We start from the raw sequence: 24,764 nt of genomic DNA, 5'->3' as shown, positions 1-24,764 counted from the left end.
GACAAGGACAGATAGGTTGTGTGGGAAAGTTGGTGCAGTCAGGGTAGATTCCACCTTTAACAAAACTGTCAGGAGAAGAAGTGCAGGAAGATAAAGACATGTTGTTTGTAGAAAAAGAGCTGATAATAGCTTCAGGAAGTACAGTTGAATGTTCAGCAGTGTTTCCCTTGGTCTGTCTGCATTTGTGTTTAAAATAACACAAAAGTTTGCCAGGTTTGTCAGTTGAAGGAGCAGAGCTGTGGAACAGGGGTGATTGAAAGGAGAAGAAAAGAGGGGAAGTTGGTAGGGCATGATCATGAACCTGAAGAGAGAATGTGACCTCAAGGACATAGAAGATTTGGGGATGAGAAATAATTATTTTTGTGGAGTGGATTTGATAGAGAGATTGGAAAAAATAGGACAAAAAGAGTTTGGAAGACAAAAATTATTGTGGCCCAACATAGCAACAGAGCCTTCAGCTTTTCCACAACTTTCATCAGCCTGAGGTGGGGTGGGGCGCGCATAGTGGGGAGCCCTATACAGAGATTGGACGTGGGAGTTCAAGAAGGTTAGATGAATCAAGGGTGCTAGATATTTCCCATCTTACAGTCTTTACTACATTTTCAGATTTCCAGTAGCAAATTGGAAGACCTAAAAATATTTTCCCCCACAATGTAGATGCATCTTTAAATTTCTTCACGTGCGTGCCAACACTGTCTTCCCAGAAACAGAACTGCCCTTATTCTGCCTTGTCCTCCTTTTCTGGAAGTTCCCTCATTCATCTTCTACAAAACCCACTTAGAAATTTTCACCATTTTTATAGAAAGGATGTCAGTGAACCTGAAGGAGAACGTGTGTTTTCTCAGAGCTCAACCTTAGATGACAAAGCTCAGGACACATTAAAATCAACAGATAATGAAGTTGGTTTCTGATGTCCCAGAAGGCATTTATTTCTGAGACATGTGTTTTCTTGATACCTTGGTGCCATGTCATCAGGGAGGAAGATTTCCACAAGTCTAACTAGTTATTCACTATGTAACAAAATGCGTGCTAAATATTGGACATTGTAGGGTGGTCAAACACTCCTGGAAAGAATTATAGAAAGTTATACATCACAACTGGAGCATTATTTAAAAACCATACTAGAAGAATAGCTCTCATAAATACTGCATGACCTTGTTTTGTATCTGATTATTGGTAACATACCCAAGAAAGTGGAAGCTAAGTGAGGCTAAGAGTCACAATTTGCTGCTGCTGTCTGGGTAGACTAGAGAAGCAAATCCATAGACAACCATATGGGTATGAGAAAGAGCTTTATATATAAGAGTAGTTAAATACTGAGAAAACATCCCAGTCCAGATCAAGTCCATAAGTCTGATATTAGCCCCTATGTCCGATACCAATGTATAAAGTCCTCTTCAGACTCATGAAACACATGCAATGACAGCGAATGCAGGAAGATCACAGGACAGTGAGTGGAAAGTCTTGTCAATTCAGTGGCGGTATAAGCATCTCAGGTCTGGCAGGGGTCTCCATGTGGCTTCTTCACAGAGGTATCTTGCAGGGATTGAGTCCAGAGAGTGTCTCCTGCCTCCAGGGAATAATACAGGAGTTCCCAGAATCCTCAGGAAAAGTCTGTGCCCACACAGAGGCCTCCTTGGCTATGTCCTGATTGACAGGCTAGACTCCACCCCTACACCCCAATCCTCAAATTGTCAGACTATGTAACTACCACATGCCATTGAGCCATTCCTGCTCCTGCTGACCAGTATGATAGAGCAGAAGCACCCCACGGGCTTTCTTTGCTGTGCTATGGTGGGTCCAGAAGCAGGTCACTAGGCCTTTTCTCTGTGTGACCGCTGGATGAGTGTGAGCCGCCAGCCTTTCAGCTAGCAGCCAAGGACACAACCACTGCACCGTCTGTCTTGCTGCCTGAAAGTCGCAGCCTAGTGTTGACTGATGCCATCAGCAGGTCCCATTCACGTTCTCTATTACTGAACCCAGTCCCACCCATCTTTACAACAGTTGCTTTGTTTTGACTCATTGTTAACGTCCACTGTGTCAGTGCTCTGTCTCACTGAGGGTCTTCCTCATCTTCATTCTTTCCCAAGCATGATGCACTTTTCCAGGGCCTGGCCCCTCCTAATAGCATATCCAAGCTATGTGAGAGAGAAAAAATTCGCCCTCCTAACCTCCTTAGGAACATTCCAGCTGTACCTCAAGGCATTCGTTCATTCTTCAGCAGGCCATAGTGTGTTCAGTATTCTTTGTCAGCACCATAATGCAAATGTTTCCGTTCTTCTTCAATCTTCTTTATTCATTGTCCAGCTTTCTCATGCAAATGAGGCGACTGCACATCCCAGGGCTTGAGTCTGGCACACTTTTGTCTTCAAAGTGACATCTTTGCATTTCAACACTTACGGGAGGTCTTTGCATATTTGCTCCATGCCGTGTGACATTTGATTTCATGACAACTGCCTGCATGGGCATGGATTGTGGATCCAAATAAAATGAACCTTGACAACTTCAGTCATTTTGCTGGTTATTATGTTGCTGCTGATTGGTCCAGTTGATAGGGTTTTTTTGTGTATGTTGTGTAACCTCTACTGAGGGCTTTAGTCTTTGATCTTCAATAAGTGCTTCAAGTCTTCTTTGCTTTTGGCAAGCAAGGTTGTATTGTTTGCATATCACAGGTTGTTAATGAATCTTCCTTTAGCCCTGATGCTGTGTTCTTCTTATAATCCAGGTTCTTGGACAATTTGCTCAGCAAGTAAATATGGTGAAATGATACAACCTAGATGCACACCTTTCCTGGTTTAAAGCCATGTAGTAGCTCTCCCCTTGTTCTGTTTGAGCAGTGGCCTCTTGGTCCTACTGCAGGTTCTTCGTGAGCACAAATAAGTGTTCTGAAAGCGTCACAGTAGGTTTTGGAGAATCTGTGCTATAAAAAGCATGCACTTCACTGTTTACAGCTGAAAGAAGTCCTAGGGTACTTATCGAGTCTATTTGCTTTCTAAACTTTCTTAATTATAAATTTGGGATTCTGGTTTCATAGCACAAAACATTTTAGGACAAGAGATACATTGGTTCCAAGAGAAAGTTCAGACATCAGTAAAAGAACAGCCCAAAACCTTAAAACCATGTTACTATCCAGCCTAGTAACCTGAGCTCTTCATTACAGAATCAGATAGCTCTCTGCTTCTCATTCGCCTCCCAGGGTACATATGACACCAGCATGTGGTAATGGATACTCTCCAAGGTCCCTTCTAATTCTTAAAGATCTATTATATTTCTTTATTTATAATGTTGGCCTTGGATCATCTCCCCCAAGGCCTATTTGTACAGTCTCTTAAAATTGGTTTTCCCTGACTCCTGTATGAAAGATCATCTTCCTCATACACGAGACTGATTGTGTCCAACCAAAATTTAAGAAAAATAAAAGCGATCAGTGGGTTGAGGGTCAGCTTTCTGATAGCTACGTATATCTACATCCATATCGACAAGGATGGGTCCTAAAGCGTTACTACGAGGGTCTTCTGCCAGTACACAAATGGCAGATTCCAAGCATGTCCCTGTGATCAGTAAATGGCTGTTCTCTCAGCAGTGCACTTGCCTAAGTCACATTTCAGGTGCCTTAAAGATAAAAAGGGTCTAATCAAATGGCTTCCAAGATCTACTGGGCCAGCTCAGTTCAAGGCAGAGAGGTCAGCTCAGAAGGCTATGGGGGCTGTATTTGGGGATTCTAAAGGAGTTTTGTGATAGATTTTCCCCAAAGGATAAAGAACAATCATGGGGATTCAGGAAGAAATTTTAAGAAAATTGAAAATTGCATTAGTGGGGGCAGGGGGTGGTCAGGGAAGGGCAGAAAAATCAGGTGATTTTTTTTTTCTGTCACAACAATGCACCTGTTCATTTGTTGAGGGTAGCAAGAGGTGTTCTCTGAAAATGTCATTGGGAGACCTTTCCCCATCTGCCCTGTAGCCCCAATCACTCCCCTTTAGACTTCTGTCACTCCTCCAAAACTCAAAGAGCATTTGAAGGAGCACAAGTTGAGCCCTTCAAGGAGGCCAAAACTTCCATTTGACAGGGGATAAATTAAAGAGCACACCGTTCTCTGGGGAAAGTTTCTCAAAACTCACTGCCATCTAGTGGGTTCTGACACCATAGCCGATAGTGACCCTATAGGACAGGGAAGAGCTGCCCGATGGGTTTCCAAGACAGGAACTGGTTTTAGAGTAGAAAGCATCATCTTTCTCTGGAGGAGCACCTGGTGGATTTGAACTGATGACCCTGAGGTAGGCAGCCCAACTCGTAACCCTCTACACCAGCAGTTCTCAACCTGTGGGTCGCGACCCCTTTAGGGGTTGAACAACCCTTTCACAGGGGTCACCCGATTCATAGCAGTAGCAAAATGACAGATATGAAGTAGCAAAGAAAGTAATGCTATGGTCAAGGGGGCACCATAACATGAGGAATGGTATGAAAGGGTCGCGGCATTGGAAAGTTTGAGAACTGCTGAACTACACATGGAAATGCCACCTTCAGAAGTGTAAAGACCTATGCGGGGAGGGCATGTCAAGAAGCTGTAGCTTCACATTTTTATATTTTTACTTAATAAATGCTTCTATGGTTTTCTGGCAGTGCTTTTTTTACTTTCATATATCATATTTTCCTCACAACGGTCACAGACTTACATATAACAGTAATTCCTATGCTCGCACTTAAGCCTTGGTAATTTAACTGCATCAGGGACTGACATGATTAAAAGCAGGAGAAGGTCCTTGGTTATTTTTTTCATCTTTGGCTTTACAATACTTGCTTTATTTGGCATAGAACCTACCCCACCCAAAATATTTTCTTAGGTTAATATTAAAATTAGCTTGAATGTCTGAGTAGAACAGGTTAAACACAGTGGAAGCTTAACACACTGGATAGCAGAGAGACAATTGTGTGATGCACTCTTGCACTCTCCATGTTTGGACAATCAAGAGGGGCTCTGTTAGGAGCCTGTGGGTGGTACAAAAAGTTAATTGCTCTCTTACTAACTGAAAGGTTGGCAGTTCAAATTCCCCTGGAGGCATCTCTGAAGAAGGGCTTGGGTGATGGACTTCCAAAGCCATTGAAAATCCCAGGGGACGGTTTTACTCACGGGGTCACCATGAGTCAGAATACACTCAACAGCAACTGTTTGGTTTTGTTTCTTTGTACAGTGGAAAGATGGCGGGGGCGGGAGGGGCGGTGGAGGGCAATGTGCTTTGACATCTTAGAGTTGAGTGCTTTTTGTGTGACTGTGTTGGATTTTTCTGCTATTTCAGTACAGATGCAAGACTTCCCACCTGTGGATCCAGAGAGGCCATGGAGTAATTTGTGTGCGTAGCTGGGTGACTTACCTGCGCTCTAATAGTGTTTAGCAAAAGAGAGAGCCTCTCAACTCCCTTGAGCTGGAGACAGCTCTGCTGAGTTTGACTGTTCACGTTCGGAGAAGTTCCCCAGGCGTGTGTATTAAAGTCCACATTTTCATAAGGATGGGTGTCTGTTGAAGTGTAAATAGCATTGTGAATCCTGATGTTTGCTCTGAGCCGTAGCTCCTCCTTGAGATAGCTGTTAGGGGCATCAGCTTTTAAGGGTGAGCCCTCACGAAACTTAAAAGGAAGTGGAAGTTACAGTTCCTATAAAACCACAGCGTAGACACATTGGAAATTCACGTACGTTGATATATGTAAACCAACTCTAGTATACAAATAGAGTCTGGTGGACTTAGAGTTGGTGCGGGAATTCAGTCTTTGAGCTTTCTCTCTTCTTCCAGGACATCAGAGACTCCCTTTTCTTTGGAGGCATCAGTAGTTCAGCCTTAATGTCTTAACATCTGAAAAGTCATTTCAAAAAGGAAAACAGCTAGAAAGTACACAGGACCAAGTATTTTAATGCTCATAATTAAGGTCATGGTAAATTTAGATTAGAAAAAAAGTCCAGTTTCACAAAAAATGGACTGAATATTTGTATCCTCTCAACCCTCATTGCCGTTAATTTGGGGTTCTGGATGCTGTTCAAAGGATTGCTGGTGGCACAGTAGTTTCCTACACCGAGCTGCTAGAACTCACCCCGCACTCCGTGGGAGAAAGGTAAGGCTGGCTGCTCCCCTAAAGATGGACAGTCGCAGAGCCTTCTGTAGAGACCCCAGAAGTCAGAGCCAACTCAAGGGCAGCGCTTTGGTTTGGCTTAAGGCTGTTTGTACAACCATTTGAATTTGACCACGTGGCTTCGTTCATTTGTTTATCACTGTCTGAGCCCTTCCTGAACACTTGTTAGGATCGGTGGTGGCATAATCATTGGAGTACTAACCTCAAGGTCGGTGGTTTGAACCCACCAGCTGCTCCATGCAGAAGGATGTGATTGCTCCCATAAAGACGTACAGATTTGGTTATTTATTTCCAAGAGTTCACATGCAATGGAAACCCTATCGTGCTGTGTACATGGGGTCACCAGGAGTCAAAATCGAAACCCTGTGGAATAGTTCAACCGTATTTCATAAGGTTGCCATGAGCTGGAATCGACTTAGCAGCAGTGGGTTTGATCTCTTTTTTGGTTTCTCAGTATTACAAGGAACATTATTATATGGAATTCTTCCTCACACCAGCATGACTTCCACTTGGCCTGTTCATGTAAGAAACCATCTCAGTGCTAAGCTGCATACCACTTAATGAGGGATCCCTTAGCTACACTGTGCTTAGGTAAAGGGAAAGACGCCGTGATAATGACCTGATTAAATGAGTTCTTAGAGGAAGTCTCCCATTCCATGGAAAGAAAGTGATAGTGGTGGTTTAGTTCCTCCAATTATGTACAAGCTGTCAGACACCTTTTAGGCATTGGAAAACATCCCCGTCATAGGTTTCTGAATACTGCACATTTTTACTCATAATGATGAGGAAGCCACAACATAAGGTTTAATAAGCAAGCAATGTTCTGCCTTGCTGGCATGCTAAATATCTGTGAGTTTGGGATACTGGGCACAAACGGTCATGAATTCAGCAACGTTGCCAGCGGATCTTTTGGCACTAGCTCTGGAAGGCCCTGGGCTCTTTCCCAGGAGCACCCTGCACTGTTTCCATCCCAGTGTATTTGCTCACTGAGGCCGAAGAGGACTTACTTCTTAGAATGTGCACATTTTAGCTGTCTTGGGTTTCAAGTTCCCAACGAGATGCTAACCTTTGTCTTAAAATGAAAATTTTCCAAAGCTTAGAGATCCGAATCCTACAGACTATTCTAGTGTTATTACTGAATGAGTCCTTGAAATCTGCATCGGATCAGAGCATATTTCTTCATGAACACTGGGGAAACAGGAAACCTTTAAAATATACAGAGCATTGTCAGTAGTATTATGAAATCTATTGAGCTAAGTGCCTCTGCCATTGTGCCAAGCACTTCCTATGCATTGCCTCAATTTAATGGCTCAATAGTCCTAAAGGGGAGTATAATATTACCCCCATTTTAAGAGTTAAGGAAACTGAGGCACAGAGAGACTTGGTAACTTGCCTAGGTCACACATTAGGAAGTAGGAACCTAAAATTTGACACTACACACTAATTCGAGAGCCTACGCTCTTTAGCTATTACACCATTACATTGCCTGTACCATAACATAAAAATGGCCTTGTGTTCTTATCACCTCTAACTAGACGGAAGGAGCACGGAGGGGCTAGAGAAGGCTTTACTCTGTGAAGACTTTAGACAGTGGAGCACAGGCTGTTCTATTTGGATATCTTTGGGGGGGGGGGCTGTTTTTTAATTCAAGAAAGTCCTCATTCTTCCTGAAGAAGACTGGGTGAGAGTTCCTTTTGTTCGTTGACATATATAAAAGGAGGAGACGTTAAGCCACTGTTCCCGGCCTCTCATCAGAAATGCAGGAGATGGCATCAGAAAGTTAGTGGAAACAAACTGGCCTGAACGTGAGTGTGCCACCGTCTCCTCACGCAAGCCCGTGGAAAGGGCTAGCTGCCTCTGTTGTTTTCCCAGCTGTACTCGGGAAGCAAATGATTACGGGCCTGCTTTGAAACCGCGCTGGGTCCTTTGATAAACAGAGTTAGGTCGTCGTACAGCTGTTCCTTCCCTACGCTGAAATAGTCATCGCTGCTAGGACCTTGAATAGGATGAGGGGAAAGGATGCCCAGGCCACTCAGATGAGACGTCCCTTTCCCCTGCATCATCACAATGACAGCGCGCTGCCGAACTGGAAACCTTTTCACAGGCCTCACACGACTTAGCAATTATCCTCATTTTCTGTAAGCAGCATATAACAAATCTCCAGTCAACCTATTTTCCTTTGTTATCCTGCCTTTCTTTATCACCATGGGTGTGTTGGGCAGAATAGGAAGCAGTTTTGATTGAAGAATTTTCTAGAGTCGCTTTGAATTGGGTGGACTGAAAAGCATATGCCAATTCTGCCCCGTTCAATCCTTGCATCCACCTCACCTGACACACAAAAGGTTCTTTGTCATGTACCAATTGAGCCCAAGTGAATCGGTGCAGTCCGTGTCCATGTGGATGAAGGATGAAGTGTCCACAAGCCCACACGCAGCTGTACTGGAAGTACTGCCCAGGCACTCCCATTACCAAGAAGCCCCTAGGAAGTAGCGCAGTGCACTGCACAGTAGCCTAGGAAATGCAACTGTAACAGTGGTTGTTATTTGGAGGATTCCACCCCCCTTTTCGTGAGAGCTTTACTTGAATGCTCTAATTTATTTAATGGCTCCACAAATGTTTGTTGAGGCACTGTGTACACTTTGGAAGATAAACAGTGAATTGGATGAGCCTCCGCTTTCAAAGAAAATTCAGCCAAGTGGGGATGCCTGGCAAATAAATACCTGCTAGCCAGGTAGTGTTGTGAGGCGAATACTATCAGGCTCTGTGGGAAAACCACCTGAGCTGGTCTTGCGTATTCCAGAAAGCTTTCTTTTAAAAAGTGAGGTCAGTGATCTGGGGCCAATACGTCACACGTTATAATGGGGCCAGTCAGGAGGCATTGGGAAGTTGAAGCCGAAGCCTGCTCTGCTCTGCAGCCTAGGAAACCCAGCCACAGTCTAGGAGACTATGGCAGCCAGCCACGGGGAGAGGAGGGTGCCTGACAGAAGGTGAAGGAGGCGTTCCTCAGTACCGTGAACACAGCTGGACGACTGGGAGACGGGCAGTCTGGGTTGGCAGTTGGTTAGTGGAAGCAGGGAATGCAGGCTCCAGCCAGAGTGAATGATTAGGATGGGGCTGTGCCCTCGGAGCATGTCTTTTCCAGAGAGTAGGGGGAGCCCCACAGACTTGCTGCCCTCAGGTAGGCAATCCAAAGCCCCAGCCTTATCAGCTGTAAATCCACACGGACTAGGACCAGAACTAGGGGCCACACACTTGTAAAGCCACTAACCTCTGACAGCCCCCTCCCCAAGGTGGCCGTCTTAGTGTAGATACGTTTGGGGTTTTGCTGAGATGTCTGCCCAGTGCCAGGAATGCTTTGACACCCGATTGCTGTTACCATGGCAACGCATGTGTATCTTTATTCCCAGTCTGCTCGGCTCTGTCCAACCACCCTCCGCTCCTAATGCTGCAGTCAGCCCACAAGCGGGGTGCCCCGCCTAACTTGTTGGGATGCTGACGTGTGTGGTTTCTATGGGGGAGCGGGCCCTCGCCATGTCTGGTGATCTCGGAACAGTTGTAAAATAAGGATTTGGAACCAAGATGGTGACTCGATTTCATACATTACTTGTTCCAAAGCCGACCTAATTCTCTCCCAAGATGTGAGAGGCATGAGAAGTCAGAGGAGTTACAGAAAAGCGTGCCCTGTTCAAATCACCGTTTACAAGCTGAAATTGTTAACACTCAAGTCATGTCAGCATGAGGAGCTCTCTCCTGTAATTGTTTTTCTCCCTACAAAAAATTCTGTGTAACTAGAGTGACTCAAGCGGAGAATCACATGATGGCTAAAAATAAGCACGTCATCTCTCACAGGGACAGTAACCAGGGCAGAAGTAACTGGGTGCCTGAGCAAGCACACACCCTCACTGGTGCTAGGGGGCCAGCCCCTTGGGCCTGTCACGGGGCTGGGTCAGCCACTGCAGTCAGGGCAGAGCTCACTCTGTACCAGAGGCCACAGCCCTGGCACGCCACTCTTGGAAGCCCCTGGTACCCAGATTGGCCTCCAATCACCTCTCCAGGGCAGAACCCAGTGTCGTGGCCCTTGAGCAGTAGATCAGGAGGGACACAGTCTCCTGCCCCTGCCTACGTTTCCTATCGATTCCCAGTCCTTGGAATCAATAGCAGATGCTACTGATCACTGTGTCACTCTCTGTCTTAACACAACAAAATGTGTGTGGTTTCAAATGGCTGGGACATCGGGACAGTTCAGAAGGACACCGAACGTGGCTTTCTAAACCATAATGTTGCAGACACTTGACCGAAAACAGGACTCGCTCATTTCCAGCACATGTTTCTGCCATCGCTCCCAGCTAGTCCTTCTGTCTACCCTCAGTCCCCACCCGACAGCTCTCACCAGAGCAGGTAGAGTGAGCCTTGTGAAGCCTAAGTCCTGTTGCTCCTCTGCTCAGAGCCCTGCAGTCTTCCCTTTTTAACCTCAGGCTGAAAGCTGAGGTGCCCCCCTTCCGTGGTCTCTGGCCTTCTCCCCACCTGCTGTGTCCCAGGCTCCTTCTGCTCCAGCCACACCCGCCTCCTTCCCAACAGGTGAGGCCGGCCTTCGCAGGAGCAGTAGGCTTTCCACACCCTGGAATGCTCTTCTCCGCCATCCCTCTGACTCATTTCCTCACCTCCCTCGGGTCTGTGCTCAAGCCTCACTTCTTCACTGAGACCTCAAGAAGGGCTCTTCCTGAGCCTGGGATGCCCCTTTCGAGGGCCCTAAAAGACAGGACTATGGAATTGTTCAAAGAAATACTGGCTTCTGTGAGGAAGGAAGCTTTGAGCTAGAGAGACTCCCAAGCCAGCCTGCCTGGGGACCTGCCCCCTTTGTATCTTTGTCAACTTGGGCCAAGTGAGGCCTCTGGGAAGTTCTGCATCTGCCGGGAATTGAAACGAGAGGCCTCCTCTGAGCTTCCTGTTTAAAACTGCAGTTCACCCACCCCAACCCACACTTGTCACCCTTCGTGCTCTTCTTGTCTAGTTGATTGTACAGTATTGGTTATTGCTGCTGTCGATTACCCACAAGGACTGGCATATTTGTGTTCCCGTCGCTGTTTTATCCCAGCAGCTTGTGGACCTGCCGGGCACCAGTTGAGGTTCCGTAAATAAATACTCGTAGTTGGAATCAGCCAATTAGGGCAACGTCAGGAGACTGGAGCTTGCCTACTTCTAAGCTGTGAAAAGAGCATGCACAGGAAGGACTCTGTCTGGGGCCCACTGGCAGGTTAGGGGTCTGTATATTGTTATAGAGAGATTTTCTTTAAATAAAAATAGAACCTCTTCTCATGATGTGTGACTTCAACCATTTAGGTTTTCTTTTGCTAGTGCCCTGAAATGGGAAACCAGCGTACCTTTTTATCATTAGCTCTTGAATCAGGCCTCATTTGCTGAGTAATACAAATGTAATAACACAATAATGTGCCCCAACATTTAATGAGCAGTGACTACGTGCCAGGCTCCAAGTATTAACTCGCATCCTCCTACTAACTCGTATCAGGTAAGTAGTGTTCTTCCTAATTTATTCATAAAGAAACCAAGGTTCAGTTACAACCAGAGCTAAGTTATTGGAACCAAGAATCGCAAGTTGGTAAAACTCATGATTTACCACTATCACTGCTAATTCAAGAGATACCCAGAGACAACTACCAGCGAATAGCATGAATATGTAATTAGAAAAAGAAATCAAGGGGCAGTAATAGCCACTCAGCCACCAAGTAGCTGAGCCAGGTTTCACAAGAAGGCATTCTGACTCCAGAGCACTCCTTCGCTGCCCCCCTCCCCGCCCCCACCTCTGTGCCCGGGAGGCAAGGTGCAGGATGTCCAATGCCACACCAGGTCTTCATTCCCGCAAGGTCCGTGGGCTCGTGGTTGGCTATGTGGAGCCATGGAGCTGTTGTTCAAAGAGAAGCTACCCACTTGTATGAGCTGACGCTGGAGCAGCAAACTAGCTTGGCCAGCAGCTGAAATGGTGAGGACAGAAGCCCTCAGAGCTATGAACTAACTATTGAATTCAAAATAAGTGAAACAGCCTCTTAATGGTCCCCAGAATCTGGGCATCCCAGCAGCTACGCCTGTGGTTAGGAGGCCTTAGAGGTATAATGGTTAGCAGTTCAAACCTACTAGCTTCGCCTTAGGAGAAAGATGAGGTTGAGAATTAGAGTCTCAGAAAATCCAAAGGGGCACTTACACTCCCACCTATAGGGCCTGCTACCTCTTGGAATCTGCTTGAATGACATTGGGTTTGGTTTTTGGTTATTCCTGTGGTCATTTGAGAATGGGTGGTCTTTGTTATGTTAATGAGGCATAGTTAGTGTAGTGTGTCTTGAGTCTTGAAATAAAAGAGAGAAAGAGAGGTCTGGCCACATGGAGATCTCCCAGGAACAGAAGCTCAGAGGAAGCAAGGACCTTTTTATTCCAGAGTCCCTCGGCCAGCAAGTTCCCCCTGAAGCCAGCACCTTGAGTTGAGACTTCTAGCACCCTCAACACGGAGGAAACTAATCTGCCTTTGTTAAGGTCGCCCACTGCTGCCCTTCTGTGATAGCAGCCCCAGCTCACTAGGACACCTGTGCAGTTCCCTTTGGGTGGGTCATCTTGGAGTGAACACTCTGCCCACTGGGGGTGCCCTGTTTGCCCGTAACGCAGAGCACAGCTGCAAGAGTTTACAGAGGAAAGGTAGCTTGTCATTTTTATAGGAGATCAGATCTCTGAACGTGACTTGGATTCACAGCTGTCAGTCATATCAGAGCATGGTAGTTCCGTTGTTAGCGTTGTCTCTTCTGAAACCCTCTTCCTGCAGGACTTCTCTCAGCATCTGTCCAGCTCATGCTCCTTGCCCCTGTTTGGGCCGGGTCCGAACTAGGCAGCCCTGTTTGGACTAAGCTGAAGCAGGTCAGTGCCCTGCTCGTGCTTCCCTGCACATCCCAAAGGTCAGCAGCAGACAGTGCCAGATAAGATCACCAGTGAAACCAGATGTTCCAGGTTTGAAGAAGGTCGCAAGGAGTCCACAAGCAGTTCCAGACCCCATATGCTAATTGCCATAATTGCCAAACATTCCTCACCGCCCCTTTAAAAACCCACGCCCCCAGCTGCTGAGCACGACTTCCCTGACCTGTTGGCCTAGGTCGTGGACCTCCTCTGGAAACTCCCTATTTCTGTTTCTGCTCTCCCTTGTCCTGTCAGTTATGTCTGTCTGTCTCCTTGTACCTCAGTTTCACCTTTACAGCCCCAAAATAGCTCTCCTTTTTAAAACCCAAGCCTATTATCCCTTTAAAAATTAAAATCTATTTGCCAAAGTCGGTGAGATGAACAAGTGATGTCAGACCCATTGCAGATGATTCACCAGAGCAGATTCCATGTCTTTTCACTTGTGCTGCAGTTCTGTTTTGTTGTTGTCATCGTTCTAAGTCCCTGCGGTGCAAACAGTTCATATGTTTGACTGCTAACCAAAAGATGGGCAATCAGGTCCACCTTGAGGCACCTCAGATTAGCCTGGAGAGCTTTTGCCAAAAACATCATCAGTCTTTGAACACCCAACCGAGCACAGACATGGGATTGATTGCCATGAGTCAAAGTCAATTCAGCAGCAGTAGTGGGGGAGAGGGAAGGGTAATAGCATTTTTAATGGAATGAGAAGGATTCTGGGAGAGGAATGGACTCAAAGCAGGGCAGATGTTGGAGATGGCCACAAGTGTGGTTGCTTCGTGAGTGAGTATGTGTGGGTGTGTAAGGTCTCTGTGGCACTTGTCAACAATACTGATGTCACATTTTTAGCTCCCTGGTTTATGACGTTGGCAGGAGGGATCCAGCAGATGATGTGAGAAGAATGTCTAAATTCCACCAGAGAGCTGACTGTCAAGGATAAAGCCAAGAACCGTGCTTCTTGTGGTTCTGACTTCATCAGGCCTCCTATCACCAAAAGGTGGTAGCATTTTCCATAAACATTAAGCAAACTACTAATTACCAACGTTAGACCCAGCAAGGCTCTGGCTTTACTGAGGCAATGAATCAGGCCACTCTTTGTTTTTCTACAACTCTGGTGACAATATCTTAGAATCATATTTATACCCCCAAGTCCTGAAGGCTTTAACTGAAACGCAGCTGCTCCAAGACCAGCTTTGTAAGTCACACCCGCATCCAATGGCCTGTGTCCGGGAGTCACAGGGACTTGCACAGATTGTACGTCTGTTTCCTCTGCCTCTGAAACTCCTTTTTATTTTCAAAGGGAAAATTAAGGAGCGAGAGAAATGCTTGAGGGCAAAGCAATCACTTCTAAAACAGGGCTGCCACTAATTTTATTTCCAGGACATCACCAAATGTAACTTGGGAAGAAAAATTTGAGATATTTGATAGCTACAAGAACAAATCTCGAACCAGAATAACAGCACTCTCTGTAAGCGCCACGGGGTCAGTGTTTTCACCTAAGCAGCCCTGAGAGAAGAGGCATATGAAGGTACAGATGTGAAATCACTGCAGAATTGGTGGGGGGTGGGGGGAGAGGGGGAGTCAAGAAGGCAGCTAGTGAGGACCCGGGATCTAAAACCAGGATTTTATGCTCTAAAGGGTGTTACTGGTCACTTTGCAAACCTGGAGTGCACAGGTGAGCTTACATCAAAGTGCTCTACCAACGTGCAGTTTACTAGGAGTTAGTGACTGCCCAGTTTTCAGAGAACATCCTTATTTTAGAGGCTCAGAAAGCCCACTTGGCAGAGGGCTATCTGCCAGCCCCAGAAACTGTCCACAGTAGAATGTGATTGTCTGAAAGAAGACAGCAAGACCTGCAAAGCAAACAGCCACACACACACAAAAAACCCAGCCCCAAAACATGTTCTAAACTCTTTAAAAAACATCCTAGACTTCAGGATATCAGAGGTGCGCTGGTGTGACCCCGCTCAGCTGTTCGAAATCACAGGCCATTCTACAGGAGGAAGATGAGGCTTTCTACTCCAGTAGAGTCCGTTTCAGAAACCCACAGAGGCAGTTCCACCCTGCCCTACTGGGTCACACTGTGAGTTGGAATCAACTTTCTGGCAGTGAGATAGGATATCAGGACCCCTGGTGGCACAGTGGTTAAGCAGCTACTAACCAAAAGGTCAGTTGTTCAGATCCACCAGCACCCCATGGAAGAAAGTGGCAATATGCTTCTCCAAAGACTTCTAAACTCTATGGGATGGTTCTACTGCCTTGCCATGTGGCTGAGTCAAAATGTACAGCAAGGGTTTTTTTAGGCGCTTGTCTACTGTTGTTTATTCACTGGGTAGCAGACAGCTGGAATATAGCCAAGGACACACTGTTCATGTAACTTGCTCCTAAGATTCTTGAGGGTGGCTATGCGCGCGCGCGCACACACACACACATACACACACACACACACCACAATGAGTTTCCAGAAAGCACAGGCTGTAGTCCTCGTCCACGTTTCATCCTCAGCTAATGGGAATGTGTCGTCACAGAGCTCATAATTAGGTACTTGGTAAATGCATATTTCATTGGGGTAAATATCCATGTACATTTATACATAAATAAAGCACAACATTTGCCATTCCAGTCACCTTTGCATGTACAACTCAGTTATTTGTGGTGCACTATGTATGTATCGCAATCATCACCACTGTCCATTTCCAAATCGTCTCATCATCTTATATACGTATGTGTGTATTAAATAAGAGTTGTTGCTCTGGGCCAGTTTTAGAATTGCCTTTTTACTCCTTGTTGTCTTGTGAAGTTTACATAACAAATTAGGATCCCATGCAACCATTTCTATACACATTGTACCTGGAGTCGGACTGTCCGCTCTGTCAGCATTCTCTGCAGCTGTGCCTGGTAGTGCCATTTCCTGTGCTCAACTGCCCCTCATCTTGCTCATCTTTACTCTAGAGCAGAGGCCTCAAACTTTTTAAACGGGGCCAGTTCACTGTCCCTCAGACCATTGGAGGGCCAGACTATAGTTTAAAAAACTATGAACAAATTCCTATGCACACTGCACATGTCTTATTTTGATGTAAAAAAACACGGGCACAAACCCCCTGCGGCTGGATAAATGTCCTCGGCGGGCCGCATGTGGGCCGCAGGCTGTAGTTTGAGGACCTGTGCTTTAGAGTAATTGCTGTCTTGGTCTCATATACAAGGGGGCTTCAAGAAGTTCCTCAAAAATGGACCATGAACTGTTTGAAGGCACTTCTCTAGTAGAGTACAACTCAGGGGTAATGACCTTAATTTCGAGTGCTATTTGATTAATTCACAAATGGTGGTGGCAGAGTAGTTTGGGTTGAAGATGTAAAGGTGCTCTCAGGGAGTCCTCTAGTCTCATCTGGCCCAGGAAGGGTGGGCTCCCTGAGGATTTTAGTTCTGTTCCACATTCTGCGCCCTTTCTGTTAAGACTCCTCTGTTGTGACCTTGATCAGAACCATCACTAGTGGTAGCTAAGCACCACCTAGTTCGTCTGGTCTCAAAGTAGATTAAGGCCTTGGTTTGTGTAGCTATTAGCCGAGTGAACTGCTTTCTTCTCCGAGACTTTGGTTTCATTCTCTTGCTCACTCTTGACAAGTAGAGGCCCAATAGTTTTATCTTAGATGATAGCTTGCAAGTTTTTAAGACTCTAAATGAGGGGTTCTCAACCTTCCTAGTGCTGCAACCCTTTAATACAGTTCCTCACATATAGTTGGGTGATTGATGCCCCCAACCATAAAATTATTTTCGTTGCTACTTCATAACTGTAATTTTGCTAATGTTATGAATCGTGCAACCCCTGGGAAAGGGTTGTTCGACCCCCAAAGGGTCGCAACCCACAGATTGAGAACCACTGCTCTCGATGCTACTGGCTGGACTGGGATGCAGACCATGAGCATTGTGAACTATGTGAATTGTGCTGGCAGAGAATATTGAAAGTACTGTGGACTGCCCAAAGAACAAATTTGTCTCGAAAAACACAATGCTCCCTAGAAACCTTTCGTCTCAAATACTTTGGGAGAGACGGTCCCTGGAAAGGTACATTATACTTGGTAAAACGGAGCATCAACACAAAAAGGAAGACTTTCACGAGGCTGGATTGACATGCGGCTGCAACAGTGAGTTCGAACAGAAACAATTGCGAGGATGAGGCAGGATGGCAGTGTTTTGTTCTGTTATACATCGGAGTTGGGTCACTGTGAGTTGGAACTGACATGGTGCCACCAGACAACAACAACATCATGCCAGTTGACTGACTTGTCCCTTGGAACTAATGTCCTAAACCTTCAGACCCAGAAAACCAGTCGACTACACCATGTGTTTGGTTATGTCTGAGAAGAATCTGCAGTGTGTCCTCTGTAATTGGAACTACTTGTTAGCCTTTCTTTATGTTACCATGTTGTTTATAAAAAGTTCTTCAGTAATGAGTATGCAAAAGGTGTCTCCTTGGCCCAGCTGAGGGCTGCTTTCCAAGGAAGTTCCTTCCGACTTTTGCGCTGGTATGTCCCAGCCCTGCATTCCATTCCCTGTCTGCTTAGCGTATTGTTTTCTTCGCCTTATTTTGACCTCTGTGGCCAACATCAAGGTCATGCTTCAGGCATGTTTGACATCAGCTTCCACAGAGATGAAGAATCATTGTAACCATATCCTGTTGGCATTAACTCATGACAACCCCATGCACAATGGAGAGGAACACTGCCTGGGTTTGCATAGTCCCCGCGATCTGGTGCACAGGGTTTTCACTGGCTAATTTTTAGAATGAGATCCCAGGCGTTTCTTCCTACTCTGTCTTATTCTGAAAACTATCAAAACTTGTTCGGCATCATAATAATATGCAAAAGATGTGGCTATATATAGGAGGTTCACTGGCTGAGAATCAACCTGGATCTCTAAGTGGAGAAGAACATTACCACTGACCCATGTGTGCCTCACGACTATGAGTGTACCAGTCACCACATACTAGCCACTCGCAGAGGAAAGCATGCCAACTGAGATCTCAGTCACTGCGGGTGTACATTTTAGCTACTGGAAGTCGTTCCCAGAGTCATCATTCCATTCTAAAATATATTAGGCCTTTCCTTTATTTCTAAAGAAGAAAAATCTGCCCCACCCCCTCTTTAATGACAGAGGCATATGTTTAAAGGGCTTGATGCTGTCAGTACTTATTGAGGGTGTGTGTATGTATGCCTTTTGCATGTAAAACAAATGACTCCAGGCACCTGAAGAGGTACACATTCTACAGTCTTCCTGTTTGCTACTTTGTAATTAGGATATCAGTTGAAACTTGTAACTGCTGTCCGCACAGTTGTCATTACAATCCCTTGCTCTTTGTGATCTGCTACTAGTGATAAATGGTAAAATTGGAAACCATGTAACAGATTTATTAACTTGCTGATGAGTTTATTTAAACACCAGTTCCTTCACCAAATATGTGCCCCACCTAGTGCTCTGCTAAGCACTTAAATTACAAAGGCATGGTCATTACTCACCCCCCACCCCCAGGAGACAGGAGGGAGTGTAGATGCTAAGCACGTGGACCCATGGGCTCATCTTACCAGACTGAAGGAGTGGGCAAAAAACTGAGCTGCCACCTCATGGGGACTGGGGTCATGGAAAAGGGACTGGGCCCTCAGTACCAACCCTGCATCCCTTCATCTGATAGCACATGAGCTTCACTGCATGTACTTGTAGGTCTGTTTTGGCTACAGAGACTCATTTCCTGCCTGAACCATATTCTAAAGAGTAAGGTCCCAGCATGCACAGCTTTCATACAGGAAGTACTTATCTGAAACCAATGGATATGCCAAAAACCAAACTCGCTGCCATCGAATAATCAATGCTGACTCATAGTGACCCCCTGTGGGTTTCCAAGGCTATAACCGTTCACATGAGTAGAAAGCCCACTCTTTCTCCCACATTGCTGCTGGTGGTTTTGAACTGCCTACTATGTGGATAGCAGACCAACACAGAACCACCGTACTACCAAGGCCTCCTGTATTCCAGAGGGCTTCAAAAAGTTTATGAGGAAAACGGAATTAAAAGATAATGTTTTCGTGAACTCTTTGAAGCCCCTCACAATCACCAGTAGTGGTAGTGGGTTGGATCACTTGACTACGGTGCTGACTACCAGATCTGCCTGTTGTAAAACTGCGTGTTGTCTGTGTTCTCTGCTTTTACATCTCTAGGTTCTCATATAATTGCACTGGCTGCATAGAACTCAGGCAAAATTCACGATGAAAGGGTTTATTAGGGAATGCCATCTGAAATGCTCAGGATAGAGTTGCTCATCGGGACTTGTTACACAGTTCTCTTAGGGCTGCTAGTGGATGCCCAAAGTGCATGCCCCTCGCCTGTAAGCCTCCACCCAAAGGCTAACCCAGCTCCCTAAATTAGGTGCCCAGAGGCTCCCTACCCCAGTAAGCCTCAGCCCAAAGGCATTCAGCTCAACTTCCCAACCAATCATCAACAAGCCCAGATCTCCCAATTAAGTGCCCAGGGGCATCCAACTTCACAAGTCAGCTTCCTGCACAGACGCATTCAGCTTTACATGCTGAGTGGACTGAAGTCCACCACTGTATTCTGTGCTCTGTCTCCGGGTTCTGTGGCTGCTCCTCTGATGTCACAGCTGTCTTCTGAGCCCAGGAAAGTCCCTGCACAGAGACTCAGGTCCAGAAAATGTGCTCCACAACTGGCTCTTGCTGGTAATGTGATTCCTTCTCCTGCTTCTCAGGGGGCGTATTTTATATGTAGCAATAGCACTTTCCAACGGAATGTGATTCTCAATACCTCACAGGTGAGTCCTATCAGTATCTTCCCTACCTTCTTACCAAACCCTTGCAGGAAAAGATGGTTCGGTGAGAGAGACTTTGGCTGAAAAAGCCCCGTTAAATAATTCACTCTCTCTGCAAGGTGTACTTTTACACTTATAATACAAAGTTCAATAATATCTATTGTAATATATAATGTATAAGGTAACACCTTGGCATTTATCTTGTTCCCCCCAAACTTCTTAATGTTTTCTAATCCATCGCTGAATCAGTTATTAGCTATTAGTGTTACCAAACTGTGATGTTTCTTGTTCTAACATTTTGTGTATTATATAGCAGTCGTCTGTAAAGAAGAGTGTTATATTACCCTGTGTGTGTGTGTGTGTGTGTGTGTCTAAGGGACTTAAGAGTTTTTATTTATTCAGTGCATTACAGGAACTTATTCCAGACTCACCTGTACTTTCCCTTTTTCTACCTCTAGAATCAAGCCATTTCTTAAAGAAACCCTTTTAGAATAGAATGGCATTTAGAAGCCAAGATTTGGGTACCGAGAGTGCTCGCTGCTAGTGAGGCATGATTGCTCCTAAATTCTTTTCAATAACTAAAGCTGGAAAAATGTACTGAAAGAGGGGGAAAACATACATTTATATTGCTTTTTCTTTAAAGTGTTAATCAGATATAAGATTTGTTTTCTTGGGTTTTTTGGTTTGTTTTTTAGAAATTCAATAATGACGATGCTTGGAATTTATCAAGGAGCCTTTTGCTCTAAAACTGAGAATCCCTTTGTATCTGTTCTCTCTCTGGAGGGAGAAGGGCCATGCAACATCCCCATCACACAGGAAGCACAGTTCTTTAACCCTGTGAGCTCCGTCCACGGGCATGTGTGCTGTTTTTCTAAAGGAAAAGGACCACCGGGAGTCCCCCATGCTTATTAGTAAATTCTTTTTCTATTGTATATTTTCCTGTATATCTGAAGGAGAACTCCAACGTTGCCAATGTGTGTCATTTACTCCGGTTGCTTTTAGGTGCGGCTAAATCAAGTCCAGCATCAAAACCAGGATCCACACCATCTCGTCCCTCCTCAGCCAAAAGGGCTTCATCCAGCGGCTCAGCATCCAAATCTGATAAAGATTTAGAAACACAAGTCATACAGCTTAATGAACAGGTAGGTAATTCATCAGCCCCTGGCCCTGGGTATGTACTGGGTGAGGGCCAGCACCCTATAGGCCTAGGGTGGGGAGCAGGTAGGAGAGTTGAGGCAGAGCCTGTGGGTTCCAGTCAGTAACAATGAAAGGAATTGTTTGGGAAGATGAGATCAGTGACCTGTCGTGACTAGAAGTTGGTGGTCTCAGATCTCTACATTATACACTGCCGGGACCGAAGAGCAAACGGCTCGGCCCCAGCCAAGTGCAGGTTTACAGACTCGCCTTCCCTCGCCTCTCTCTCAATGGCCTTCGTGAGTCCGGAGCTGGACTGTGGCCGCTCAAGCCCACTCTGAGCAGTCTAATGGTTGCTCCAGTGTTAGTCAGGCGCCCTTGCTTTCTCTCTCTTCTCTGCCTTTAAGTAGCTATTTAAGCCTGTCCTCTGTAGGGTCGATAGGAGTCAGAATTGACTCGCTGGCCACGTGTTTGGTGTGGAGTTTGTGTGCCTGACACTGTGCTAGACGCTAGTAAGGTTAGGGTAAGCACAGTGGGCGCAGATGGCAATCCACAGAGTGGCTGTTACACGAGAGAAGCAAACACCTGATGCGTGCCACTGTGGGCAAGGCCCAGGCTTTAGAAGCGCCGAACCCAGGCCGGGGAGGGCTACGGGCCAGGAAGGTTATGGTTGGCCTTTAAATAGGGCTTTCCTTTGTTGCCGATCATCCCACAAAGACAGCCAATATAGCTCTACTGTCTTTGAAACTTCCGATACAGAAAGCTTAGGCGGTGTGCTTTCTAACAAGCCAGAGCTAATTTTGCCTCAGCTGATACAAACCACTCGCCACCAAGTCATCTCTAGCTCCTGGCAGCACCCGAGGGTTAGAATATCGCTGCGCTCCACAGGTTCTTGAGGCTTCTTGTTCACCTGTACATTGCCAGGGCTGCCTTCCAAGGTGCCTCTGATCGGACTTGAACTTCCGCTAAGCAGCTGCGCCCATTAACAGTTTGCACCTCCCAGGGACTCCGCCTCAGAGCAAAGGCACAACCCTTTAAAGTGCTGCGCCATCAGTAGAGCCAAGCCCACTGCAGAGGCCGCTGACCTCGCCCTTCGTGAAGGGAGAGCCTTTCCGCCTGGCTGCCCCCACCACATAGAGAAGAGCCTGTGACCAAGGTCCTGGGGCTGTTTCCCAGCCACTTAAGCGACCATTCCAGGTGATTCATCTCCTTGATGAGCCAGCAAGAGTCTGGAAACCTTTTTTTTCTCTTTAATAATTGCATATTTGCAATCGAGAAACTGCTTTGAAAGCAGTCATTTGCTAACGAGGGTGTTTCTTTGCCATTTGGATGACTTTGTGGAGAGAGAAAGCCTGCAGTCAGTCATCTGGTGGACAGGACTCTGAGAGGGCTGGCTGTCCTCATTGCCGCCTGATTCTCAGCCTGAGCCCGTATCCAGTGTCCAGTGAGAAGTTCATCTCACAGAAGGGCAAGGAAGGCAGCCGGGTGCACCTGGGGCTACGTGCCAGAGGCTCCAAGGAAACCCGAGCCGTCCCAGAGAACCAGCCAGTGAGTTTGTAATGCTTTGGATTTATAGCTCTTCTCTCTTTGGCAACGCAAGACCTTTTGATAACTGTATTCCCTCATATTTCTTCATGACTCCGCTCTTCCTCTGTTCTCTTACTTGCCCACCACACCCCAGCCCCCAACACTCCAACCCAAATCATAATGACATGGACATCACTAGGTCCCTTCCACACTTCTCTCTAGCCTTGGGGACTCTTCTAGAGACCATTTCTGGACCCCAGTTAGCTTCCCAAATCACCCAAAGGTCCTCAGAGATCAGCTAAGCTATCCTTCCATCCAAAGAAGACTGAGGAAAGAGCGAGCCCAGTGGGCCCCCCTATTCTTGTGATAATCCCCTTTTTACTCCCCAAAGGCCTCACTTCCCACATGCCCCCGAGACATCCCTATGGAGTCGGGTGTACCTGCCCCATTCTCTCCCACTGAGGAAGGGTCTTGTAACAGCCTACGCTGTGCATTGTTCATTCAGCAGATGTTTACTGAGTGCTTACTCCATGTCCATCTCCTTGGTGATTTGGTTTTGCTCCTGAATTGTCTGCCCTAGAAGCCAACGAGAATGACTCCCTGACACTGCTGGCTGGCTGGGAGACACGTGGGTAGCCCTAGGTTGCCTCGAGACTGCTATGGCCAAGGGAAATTCAGGGCCCGTGGTTGGTCTGCAGAGCGAATTACAGTGGTAATAGAAGCTGTGACAAGTGCCATAGACCTTGGGAATTTTCATTGGCTTGACCCCATACCTTTACTCAAGCAGCCTCCATCATACGCTAGACAATCCCAGTGATCCGAATGAACCAAAAGGACCTAGTGGAGGGAGCCGTCAATAAAATCATTCGGAGCTCTGGATGTGGTGTGGAGGACCACCCGTGGGGGTAAAGGGTAGCCCCCTTGGTAAGCCAAGCAGAGACTGTGGCTTATGACCCAGATGCCAAAGCCCAGGAAGACCCAAGGTGTGTGGACATGCTGTGAAGAGGGGAGAATCGTGCAGGGTCTGTCTCCAGCACCTCTCGTCAGTTAGGCTCCTGCCGTGATGTATAAGGGACTAGAGTGGCATAATGGTTAAACACTCCACTATTAACCAGAAGATTACCAGATCAAATCTACCAGCCCCGCCACTGGAGAAGACCTGATCATCTGGCCTCATCAATTAATCTACTGCCATGGAGTTGATTCCAAACCATTAGGACCCTGTAAGATCAGGTGGAACTGCTTCCTAGGGTTTCCAAGTCTGTAAATCGTTCTGGAAGCAGTCAGCTCATCTTTCTCCCAAGAATGGCTGATGGGCACAAACTGCTGCCTCCACAGTTGGCAGCCGACTCCCCATTCTACCCAAACTCCACAACCCAGGAAACCCCATGGGCAAGTTCTGTTCTGCCCTACAGGCTCATGATGATTTGGGATCGACCCAGCAGCACGCAATAGGGTGGCATTAGTCCTTGTGAGAGGAACTATCAAAATGGAATATTGTTTGTAAGTTGATTTTTTATCATATAATTTAGCTACTTTTGGCTTTTACTAGGGCAGGTTTATAGCTGAGTGGCTGTGGCATGTGGAATACCACCAATCGGGTTATGTGTTTCTACAAAATCCTCAGCTATTAGTTCATGCAGACCAATGCTCTCCTCGTTCTCCTGGGTTCCGGGTGTCCAAGAGACCCTCCTTGTCAGGTAGCACAAGGAGCACTGAGCTGTGGCCACGTATTGCAGACTACCACAAATCCATCTGCTGTCCCCAGCACGAGGCTTGAGCAGGATTCTGAAAGGAAGGCCAGTGGGGCCACTGGTTGACTTGAAAGCAGGAAAGGATTTCTAGAATAAAGACAGTTTTCTGTCTCCTACAATTCAGGAAGACTCCCTTCAGTTTTACAGTAAAGGGAGACTTTAGAAAGTCCGTGGGTAACAATGTAATTAAGAGATAGTGGAAAACCTGTGGATCTGGACTTTTAAGGAAATTCAGGACTGAGAGGAAAAGGTGGGCATCTCTACAGACATACAGGAGGCGAGATGGAGAGTCGACAGACCTGCGAGAGAAGTGCAGGGTGTCTACAGATGGAAGGGGCGGAGAGGCGGCCAGGAGGTTGCATTTTCCACCAGAGGGCCCTGGGCTCAAAGAGAAGAAGGCACTGGCTCTGGCAGCAATGGCCACACGTGGGCTAACACGTACGAACACATTGTTAGAAACTCTTC

The 24,764-nt window shown here is 46.4% G+C and overlaps 1 protein-coding gene across 3 annotated transcripts in view; it reads left to right on the top strand.

Moving 5' to 3' along the window:
* MAPRE2 (microtubule associated protein RP/EB family member 2) overlaps positions 1–24,764 on the top strand; it is a 180,815-nt gene that overhangs the window by 142,696 nt on the left and 13,355 nt on the right. For all 3 annotated transcript variants that reach the window (XM_075532555.1, XM_075532554.1, XM_075532553.1), the window contains one exon: positions 20,887–21,026. In XM_075532555.1, coding sequence (XP_075388670.1) covers positions 20,887–21,026 — 140 coding nt within the window. The remainder of the gene's footprint in view (positions 1–20,886; positions 21,027–24,764) is intronic.

The sequence above is a fragment of the Tenrec ecaudatus genome, chromosome 15 (genome assembly GCF_050624435.1).
Source record: "Tenrec ecaudatus isolate mTenEca1 chromosome 15, mTenEca1.hap1, whole genome shotgun sequence".
Taxonomy (NCBI): domain Eukaryota; kingdom Metazoa; phylum Chordata; class Mammalia; order Afrosoricida; family Tenrecidae; genus Tenrec; species Tenrec ecaudatus.
The sequence above is the reverse complement of the archived record's forward strand: the minus strand, read 5'-3'. Positions and strand labels throughout refer to the sequence as shown.